Source organism: Anarrhichthys ocellatus, unplaced genomic scaffold, assembly GCF_004355925.1.
Source record: "Anarrhichthys ocellatus isolate YVR2014 unplaced genomic scaffold, GSC_Weel_1.0 scaffold27, whole genome shotgun sequence".
NCBI lineage: Eukaryota > Metazoa > Chordata > Actinopteri > Perciformes > Anarhichadidae > Anarrhichthys > Anarrhichthys ocellatus.
This window is the reverse complement of record NW_022280057.1, coordinates 5,754,174-5,765,006: the sequence shown is the minus strand read 5'-3', so window position 1 is coordinate 5,765,006 and position 10,833 is coordinate 5,754,174. Positions and strand designations below refer to the sequence as shown.

The 10,833-nt window shown below is 41.7% G+C and overlaps 1 protein-coding gene across 2 annotated transcripts in view; it reads right to left on the bottom strand.

Moving 5' to 3' along the window:
- Window positions 1–955: 955 nt before the first annotated feature.
- Window positions 956–10,833, bottom strand: part of trpc7b (transient receptor potential cation channel, subfamily C, member 7b) — a 50,755-nt gene continuing 40,877 nt past the window's right edge. For both annotated transcript variants that reach the window (XM_031862806.1, XM_031862805.1), the window contains exons 8-12: window positions 8,667–8,862; window positions 7,020–7,238; window positions 4,944–5,024; window positions 3,922–3,997; window positions 956–3,713 (exon numbers count right to left, since the gene is read on the bottom strand). In XM_031862806.1, the coding sequence (XP_031718666.1) occupies window positions 3,574–3,713; window positions 3,922–3,997; window positions 4,944–5,024; window positions 7,020–7,238; window positions 8,667–8,862 (712 nt within the window). In that variant the 3' untranslated portion in view covers window positions 956–3,573. The remainder of the gene's footprint in view (window positions 3,714–3,921; window positions 3,998–4,943; window positions 5,025–7,019; window positions 7,239–8,666; window positions 8,863–10,833) is intronic.

Here is a 10,833-nt window from a genome sequence, read left to right as displayed (position 1 = left end):
GAACTTATAGGGTTCGTTGGCCTTATGCGGAATGGTCTTTCAGTGACAGCCTGAAACAATGCAGAGAGAGTGGTGAAAAAATGGTATGGAGTAGGTCTGATAAACATCTGGACATATGTTGGAAAGCAGTGTTTACAGTGCAGCTCCAGAGGGCAGCTCTCAGGATGTCTGGTCAGGTCGACACACACACACACACACACACAGGTGCATGTCTCAGCTGCACACTTACACACACTTACAGGAAAACCAATTTCCCAGTTACAGAGGGGTTATTTGGCTTTTAGGGCACGTTAGTTACTGTTGAGTCTGCAGCACACTAATCTCATGTACTGCTTGAGTGAATTCACTGTGTTTAAGGAATAACAACTGAAGAAGAGTTCATCAGATGAATGGGGTTGCACTTGTTTTGGAACTTTGGATTTTGTGGCAGAGGGTTATAACAAGTACATTTGCTGTTGTGGACCTGTAAATCCAACCAGACAGTATATGTGAAATTGAGTAGTACAAATATGCTTGACATATACAGTACATGCTGGTTTATGTAAAAAGAAAAATCAATGACACAAATATTGAAATGCTTCCTGTTGTTAAAGTTTTTAGATCATTGCATTACAAGTGTCCTTGCAGGAAAATAACTTTTGCATGTCCTTTTTGTATGTTAGTGTATGAGTGCCGTACTGTATACTATGAATGTGTGCGATTGCACAGTGTGCTCAGTGTACATTGGGGGTAATTTGGGTCCTCCCAACTGCTTAAATATTTGTTTCAAGAGCATTAGTTCTGAACGTGTATGTGCATAGGTGTGTGTGTGTGTGCATACCGTCGCTGGAGTGCACCTATCATCAGCTGAGGGCTACTGATGGGGACAAACACTGAATATTTAGACTCATTGACTTTCATCAAACTCCACCTATGAGCACAAACATACAGAATGATCCAATGATTAAACAACCAGTTTAGAGCATACTATCTTTAATTCAAAGATCAAAAATATGACAATATACAGTACAAGATTTTGCATTAATCAATATCTCTTGCGTACAAGTGAAAAATACAGTATTTCCGTTAATTTTGCGTTTAAAGCAGTGGGAATCATAAAACCTTCTCTAGGAGTCTGTTCATTCCTGGCCTGGTTCTGGACACAGAAAATAGTTAGCTGCTCTTTCACTCTCCGACAGTCAAAATAAATAAAGACACAAGTCACACTACTTACTAATATGAAAACTTGACAACATTTGTGTACCTGAATCAAGACACGGTCACAATAGGTTAAAGACATTATACCTCTACTAAGTCAACTGTTTCAATTGCGTTTAAAGTTTCAATTTCAATGCTACGAAATGTTCTGGGGGTTACGGTGACTACTAATGAGCTTAGGCGTTTAACCTTAGAAGCTTTAAAAACAACCTGTATGTGTATAGATACATTTGTTATGGCAATAACTCATTTTATAGTTTCACTGTACTGGTTAATGATTTTAAGATGAAAAAGGTCTGATTTGTTTTCCCCACCAACACAAATCGTGTGTAATGACAGCCCTCTAAATGTGTTAATATGAGCAGTATGCCCGCTGCTCATCTTTACCTATGGGGCCAATGACGTTTGATAGCATCCACATAATAAAAGAATAACAAAACCGTGGTGTTTTAGCTTGATAATATTTGCTTTTTGATATTATCCAATGGGTTTCAAAAAGGATGAAAGGGATTTATTTATTGTAATGATCTGAATTGTCAGCCAAATCGTTGGAGCAAGCCATCCGATCTGTTGATTACATGTAAAATACCCAAACTGTCTCATTCATGAAGTTTTTAAATGACAACAAAATATGCAGATCTGTGTGATGTTGCTGTTTAGAAACTGCATTTTAGAAAGGACTGAAGCATTCTCACTGATGGTGTTCAGGTTTGGGGACTAGACAGACTATAAATAATGGGCCAGTGGCTATATTTTGTTGTCCAAAATAGGCTCCTGTTACATGACAGACATACTATGGCTGATCCCACAGGTCAACATAATCTTTAGCACCCTGTTTGTATCTACATCTGTCTATTGGTTGCTTTAGATAGAATTCTACACTTCACAATAAAAACACATCTCAATTCTAGTGGGCAGAATTAGCAGTTTATCAAACTGCATTGTTACTGGATCACATTTTCTCTATATCTAATATTAGTTAAAGCAACAGTTCAACTATTACCTACTGTTCTCCATGTCAGGCGAATCACTGGTGAAGTCGAATGCAGCCAGTTAGCTAGTGCAGCGCTATGTCCTTTAATTAAGTCTCCAAAAGAAAAACAAGCCCATAAAATGACTCCACACAGCCTCTGCAGCACAATCCCAGTGTTTCAGAATCCCATATCTCTATATCTCCCCCATTTTCCCATATCACAAACGTCTGGTTGCTTTAAAGCGATCAGACGGAGTTTCTCTACCTTCATGTGCTAATAACAAGCGCTGACCTCCTGCATTTTATAGCTGTAAACACAACCGCTTGAGGTCATGTCGCTATCTGGCTACTATTTTAGAAAACACTTTGTACCGCAAAGGCACAATGAAGAGGAGAACACCCACCACTGTTTCCTAGGTCCTATTTAACATTTTTTCGTCTTAAAGTGGTCAAATATGCATGAGACCTCGAGTCACAGTGGGAGAGGTATCCTGTGAAATTTCTTATCCTCTTGAATTACCCATACGTGCTTGCTTTCTGGCAGCATGTGCTTATTTAGTTACATTATATTTAAATAATTCTGAGTGAGGTAAAATACATACTGTCGTGTTATCAGTACTTTTGCAATTTGATGGAACTCTACAAAGTCAATTTCTACAAACATAAGATCTCTTGGAGACAGCACACGAGGAGCTGCAATACTGAATGCCTTACCAGCACACTGTGTGTTATGTGGACATACAAAGGTCACTGACTGCATTTTTGGAGAGTGCTTCAATGACTTTCAAATGAGTGTATAAATCCTACACTGTTTCATCGCTTTTTCCTGAATCATTTGACTCCTGATCAAGGTGTGCATTGTGGATAGAAATGCATTAATTAGATAGCCTGGTGTATAAAGGAGAGTACAGTATCTTGACAGGCGTCACTATGCTTGTCCTGACAAAGTGAAGACATAGAAGCAAAGCCAGCCTTTCAGGTGTGAAAAACAAATATTCTTACGACTCCCTGAAGACGTCGCCTTTTATTAGAATTCAACTGTCGACACAAAGCCCCTTCCACTGAGTTTACTTCACCTCTGACCCTCGACCTTGTGCTCTTGTGCAGTCGCAGCTATGTTCTTTTCACATTCCTCCTTAATTTGTCATTGCATAATACAAAACCCTTTCCATTAAGTTATCAAATTTTCGCTCTGCGCCCAGTCTGTTTCTCTCACGCTTTTCTTCTACTTTCTTCCCCGTCTATCTCATAAACATCCTGCCTCCCATCTCCCTCTTTTTCTCACTCTTCCACCATAAAGGTCTTAAAAATACCTTCCCTGTTCCTGCCTCCCCTTCCTCCTGATTTCACCCTCTTTCACATCTTCCTCCCTCCCTTCCACTCTCTCCTTCTTGCGAGTCCTGTCACTGTCTCATGGTGTTCTTGCCAAACTTGTCGCCAAGTTGTTGGATGAGCAGAGCCAGCTCTGCAGCGGCATCGGACTTCTCCTCCAGGAGCTCATAACGGAGGCTGGAAATGTCTTGCTTGATCTCCTTCAGCTCACCTAGAACACAGTCGCACACAGTCACAACAATCAGGACGCGTGAACCTGAGCAAATACAGACATGTATGCGGGTAAGCCCTTGTCTGCAAAGCCCCAAAACTGTGCTATAGTTGACACGTGTGAGTACATGCAGTCACACAGTACATACAATACATGTGATATACAGAGAGACCTCATTTGATGGACTTAAAGATGAGGGAATTTTTACCTTCATTGACTTCATCGCTCTCTCTGTCCACTTGGGCCTTTAGCACATACCTCTTAGTCAGGCGCTTCATGATATTCTAAGCGGAGGAGAGGAAAAGAGAGAGAGAAGGTGATGAGGTGATCTGACATAGACGCGTAGTGTATTCATCACCATTCGTGTGTATGTGCCTATGTACACACACACACACGAACAATCATGCAGACAGTGGTAGAGAGCAGCACAGTGTGTCAGAGACTGTGTGTGAAATATTATTGAGTATTGATCTGTAGCCAACAGGGATGTCCTGCAGCTCTTGCCAAGGCTCACGCAGTCAATCTCTGCATGTAGGCACTCTGAATGAGTCTAAACCTGTCACCACACATACAACTGTCATATAAAGGGACATCTCCATGCCTGGCGTGCGCGTGAAAACCCACACAATCTGCGAGGGTTGGGAGAAAAGTGCAATCAACGTGTGAAGGAAGTTAGATTTCCCTGAGGGAAAAGGTGAAGGGCAGACTCAGGAGGAGAGCATCGCTTGCTTTTCTCAGCGTGATACTTTGAGCTCATTTACTGAGTGCCCGCCTTCCATCTCCCTCAAACAGCTCATTAGAGGCATTTTCAGCCTCTGCTCAGTGTCTCTCTTTTTCTTTTTGCTGCTCCTCTTTCTCCCTCTTTCACTCGCAATCACTTGTTCAATCCTGCCTTCTTTTCAGTCGATGCCCTTTCATCCAATCTCTTGGAAAAGTATTTCCTCTCTGTTGTCTCTAGCTCATCTCCCTACCTCACTCTTCCTTACCTCCGTCTTTCATAGCAGTCTCTTCACCTCTTTCAACCCTCTAATGTTTCTCTCTCCATCTCTCTTCCTGTCATTCTTTATCAACCTCCAGCCACTCACACTTTTGTTTTGTTCTATATCCCTCATCCTTAATATTCCTCCCTCTCATTTAATTCTTCCTTTTCACTTCTACTGAATCGCTTCTGAGAGTCCGGTTGTGCTTGGTCTCATCTTCGCTCCATCCATCCTTTGCTCCCTGTCTTACCTCGTATCTGGTCGGGTGTTTTCTAGATTTTCTGGGGATGAACTCTTCTCCCGGGCGTGGATAAGTCCTGAGGCGTTCATCCTGTTGGAATAGTGAGATACAGTGTTAACGTCATATTTCAGGGTTGAGTGATCTTCTATAATGAAAGCCTTTCATGGTGTTGCAGGAGGCAACACTGGCAAAAAACAAAACAACAAAGAAAGGAAGGTATCTGGTGCCCATAGATGTCTTCAAAGAGAATCAACATCATCACTTGACCAGAGTGAATTTCTATCAACTAATTTCCAGATTTCCTCCACGTCCTTGCTGTGTAGATTGTGTGTCATTTTGGCACTGCAGTGACAAAATGAGTTCTAACTTAAGTGTGGACACACGCAACTAGCTGCTGCTCCATATGCACTAAAGCTATGGAGGCGTTGGACTTTCTCAACATAATAGCCTGATGATTCAAAAGTTTAACAATGAGTAATAAATAACATGTACATTCTACATGTGCCCTTCCTTCATAGGGTGTCTTGGCTCAGCCTTAGAGATAGCTTTAGGAGCTCAGACATCCGGAAAGAGCTCGTAGTAGAGCCTCTGCTACTTCACGTTGAAACTGGCCAGTTGAGGTGGTTCGGGCATCTGATCAGGATCCTCCTTGATGCCTCCCTTTAGAGTTTTTTTTGGTCTACCCCGGGACCCAAAACAGTGGAGTGATCATGAATCTCGTCTGGCCGGGGAACGCCTTGGGTTTCCCCAGGAAGAGCTGGGAAATGCCTGCTGCCTCCGCAACCTGGCCCAGGATACGCAGAAGAAAATGGATGGATGTATATTTTTTCCTAAAGAATAACTGCCAAAGCTCAAAAGTTCAAACTTAAGTCAAAAAAAAAACATTGAAGTTCATGATACAACACCTCAACTAACCCACAGTATGTAGCCTACTAACAGAGAATCAATTATCACCTAAAGTAGAGACCAGTCAGGGCTACATTCATTTGGGCTCTCACTGACTTTATATTATATATTATTTCATTTAGCAGGGAATCTTGTGCTCAGTGAAATAACATAATGTAGAGTAATTTTTATGACTTTGTAGAACACAGAACACCTACTGCAAACACAAACTATTTGCAATAGAGAGGCACATTAAATGTTCTACTCACTGCTTTATTGAACCACACTACCGTGAATATATGAAAGAAATATTCACTTTAGAAACTGCAACTTAATTGGTTATCTCCTGAACATATGCTGATTTGAAACCAACACAATTAGATTCAATTTAGCGCATCCCCTTTCTCAAACGGTGGATATCCTTATGAGTAACATGGACCAAAAGACAGAGAGGAAAAAACGGATGATTCAGAAAGATCACGCTGTCTTGTCCAAATGTCATTTGACATTCTCGACGCTGCACGGTGGTTGGGTGTGAGCTTATTTATCGATCGCTTGCTGAACCTGCTTGGATCTGCAGTTAAACAGTCAGAGCTACAGAGAACTTCAGGAGCTCACAGAGGCAGCGGGGTGTAACCCACCTGCCCAGGCATCTGAGTCGAGGCAGGCCTGACTAATAGCTTATCTGAGGCGCTGCTGTGAACCATTTGAATCGAGGAATCAGACAGAGGAAATGCCTGCGGACAACGCCAGCGCTAAGATTGATTCTGTGTTTAATGGCCTATGCTATTTATTTCATGCAATAGTTTCTTTTCATTACAGTGATTATATTTAGATGGGCATTCCTTTAGAGGGAGAATGTGTAACAATGAAAGGAGCTGAAGTTGCATTGCAGGCATGCAGTGGCAATATAATGTATTTCCTGGCTCCCACCAGAGTTTCTGTAAAATGTGGGAATAGTTGGATCAAAGCACTTAGAAAGGATAATAATACTGACATGAAGAGAAACTCTTATTTAGTTGCTACTGCAACTTTGTTTTGAAAATCATAATAATCGATTCTTCACAATGTCAAAAATAATGTCGGCCCTTTTGTTGTTCCCCGTCACGGAGAACAATGCATGTAAAACAGCAAAATATTATTTTGTTTGTGTTTGAAATTCGTCACGAGAGAAGTAATCCAAGGCTTCCTGACCCTGACCTTGGCCTGTGAGTTGAGCATGCCCAGCTCCAGCTCGTTATGGCGATGGCTGTTGGCCTTGCAGAGGTGTATCAGACAGGACTTGATGCGGAGGACCAGGTAGTAGAAGGACTTTGGGCTGGGAACCATGTTGAAGGGGGCGGGCAGGGTGCGGCCCTCGTCAAAGTAGGAGAGCCACAACTTGGCTCGGGCAAACTTCCACTCTACGTCAGCATCCTCCTGCAAAGACGGACAGAGAGACGAAGCTTGTGAAGTCTTACAAAACCCATTAGATTGTAGAAACCTCTGAAAAAAGAACTAGTTACTTCTTTACTTACTTCTCTGTGTTTTTTTTTGTTATCTCCACCAGGAGATTATGTATTCGGTTGTTTGCTTGAGTGTGTGCGCGTATGTGCATATGTGTCTGTCTGTCCACGGCTAATCTTGCAAACTACTGGACCCATCAGCCGGCCATTTTGTGCTCATTTATGATTGTATGCTCAAGGTCTAGTCATTTTATTTCCACCCTTTGGTACAGCTTGGTATTAATTAATGGTGGAACGTAAATCAGCTGAGGTGGTTCGGGCATCTAATTAGGATGCCTCCTGGACGCCTCCCACTGGAGGTTTTCCAGGCACGTCCAACTGGGAAGAGACCCCGGGGAAGACCCAGAACACGCTGGTGGGATTACATCTCCCAGCTGGCCTGGGAACGCCTCGGGATCCCCCAGAATGAGCTGGAACATGTTGCCGGTGAGAGGGAGGTCTGAGTCAGCCTGCTTGGCCTGTTGCCAACGCGACCTGACCCCGGATAAGCGGAGGAAAATGGATGGATGGATGGACAGTAAATGTACTTATATATTTACTATTTATTTATGAGTAAATGAAATACAATGCAATGTTTTACAGAAAATGAAACCACCCAACAGTATAAAATGAATAAAATGAGCTCTATTGCAGTCAGCTACCACATTTAAATGCATCTAATATGTTACTGCATCTCTATTATTAATCTGATATTATTATATACAATAATGTTACTAAATAACCCATTTGGCTGCACAAGAAGTACTTGAAATTGTATACTTTAAGTACAGTTTCTTGATTATATACTTAGATACTTTAATCTGAGAAATATTTTGAATGCAGGACTTTACTTGTAACCGAGTGTTTTTTAAATCCTGGCATTATAACTTTTACTTCAGCAAAAGATCTTAGTACTTCTTCCACCACTGGTATTAACCAGTGACGCTGGCTCAGTCACTTTCATCATCAGTTGCTTCTGAGTCGACTCACATGGATCAACGTAAGGCTTTACACATTGAACTGCAGTTTAGCTGCACAGAGCCAGTGCAGACAGCTGCATAGATTATAATAAGAACCTATCTGCTGCGTGAGACGTGTGAGTGGAGGTCTAGAAGAGGGGTTTGAGAATTTTCGGGTTGTGTTCACTCAATCAAACATTACAGCAGTGGTCGTTGCAGACACAACTGGCGGAGATCTCCACTCTGCTGCGTGCACCTTTCTTCCATTGTATTGATTTTTTTTAAGGCTCATGGTATTTTCAACTCACTCTCCTGCAGGCTCAGATGTGATCAGACAATGATCCTCATTGACTTGTTGACAGTATTATAACCTTCAATATTGACCGACCATCTTATTTATCTACCTCTATCTCCTGGTACGAGCTGTTGATCATAGCAATGAGCATGTTGAGAAGGACGACCACCATCGTGACATTATAGACCCCGTACAGCACGTAGCCGATGTTCTCTATGAACTTATGGTCGTACTTCAGCACCACTGAGATCACTTCAGACAGCCCAAAGATCGACCAGAAAAGAGTCTTAAAACTCTCCTCCACCCTGTGAGGAAAGAGAGAGAAGATGTGGTGGTGAGAAAACAGTACATGACAGTGAACACACAGCTGAAGCAGCTAATTGCTGTCTCACTAAAACACATGCACACATGCACATGCAAACACACAAAATGTATTTTAATGTCGTGGGGTTTTATGAGGTGGCACTGATGAAATAACCGATGAGTCATGTCCAATTTGAACACATTATCCCATTATCCTTCTCACACAAATACAAATACACACCTGCACTCACACACCCACACATACAAACACACACTTACACTAACACACGCGCGCTGCACATACATGAAAACATGTCGCACTTCGGCAAAATCAAAAAAGCAGGAAATGGGAAAAGGGACTTCAGCATTTGAGAGATCATTTGGTTTATAGAAATCAGTTTAGCCTGTAGCCTTAGGCTTATGTTGACCTTAACTGAAAAAAGATACTGAAATATCACTGCAGTTAATGGGGAAACAATAAAGGTTTGTTTTTCATGCCATAACTTAAAATGGATGTGGTCATTTCTTTCAGGGCTGTCTGAAAAGATAATTTAACATTTCATTTTGATACATTTTTCTGTCCTCGGTTTAATTTGAGTCATCATGGATTAAAATTTCTGAGACCGTTTGTTGACGATTAGACAAAAGCACTTCTAACTCTGTAAATTTTATTACATTTATTTAAAAATGTAGTGCGCTTTGTCCTCAGGTCCACAGCCTTATCTCCGTTCAGCCTGAGGGATCATTCACCGACACTGACCCAAGGTAAAACAGCATAAAGCTGCAAGACCTGTCACCATTGACATTCAGGTACATGTCTGTCGTTAAATATTCCATGAGTGGCAAGAATGGGTTTGAGATGACAGAGGAGGGTGGGGAGCTGCCTGGTTGGATTGCTGGAGGAGGTGAAGGTGGAAGGAGGCTGTGGGGAGAGAAGATCTATCGGCTCCTGGTCTGAGGCTGTGAATGTCTTCCAACTTCACTTCTTTCAGAAAGACAGTTTCATCGGTAAGCAGAGAGCTAGGTGACGGCACAGAGAGAAAAAACACAACCTTGCATGCATATAGAGATGGAGACACACACACACACACGCACACACACACACACGCACACACACAGAGACTGTCCCTTCTCAGCTCACACACGCATGAAACAGAGACTCCTCTGGGTGCTTCAGCTTTGACCTTTCAGGCAGATAGCAAAGCACACTTCAACCTTCAAGACTTGATCTGTGTGTGTTCTCTCTGTCTAACTCAGCTGTAAATCATATAAGAATATAATGTGCCTTAATCTAATATATGTATTAGAAAAATACAATGAACACATTGATGCTTCCACCAGGTAGAAATAGACAATTGAAAATGTAATTACCTCGATATCAAAACCCCTATTTTGTATCTAGTATATAGAACAACCTCGTTCATTGTCATTAAAAACACTTCCTGTCAATGACTCCCTGTATCAGACTGGCCTTAAATTGTCTGCATACTGTCACTATTCTCTGTGCATCTCTGAACTTTAGCAGAATGGCATGATTAATGGTCGGTACAAATATTTATAGCCTTTAACCTCTAAAATATGAATTTTCCTATGAACGCCTTTCCATTTTCATTGATTTCTCCATGTTTACGTCAATTGGCATTCTGCTCACTTGCTAACATGACGGATGTCCTCATGATATTATGCCTATGATCACTGCTAACTTGCATGTCAATAATTTGTGAGGTGTGCACAGAGCTTTGTACCAATTGCTGAACATCGGACATGCAAAACCTCATGAGTCACTATTTCAAAACCACAAAAGACCACAATGACATTTCAACCGGTTGATAACTATTTTGAGAAATGAGTATCTCTTTCAACATGAATGCAGAGGCATACGCAGTGACACCAGGCACTGGAGGCATTCCTGAACAGAAACACATTCACAAGCAATGATAGTAGTTCTTCTTTGTGTTGCTGTAATGGATGGC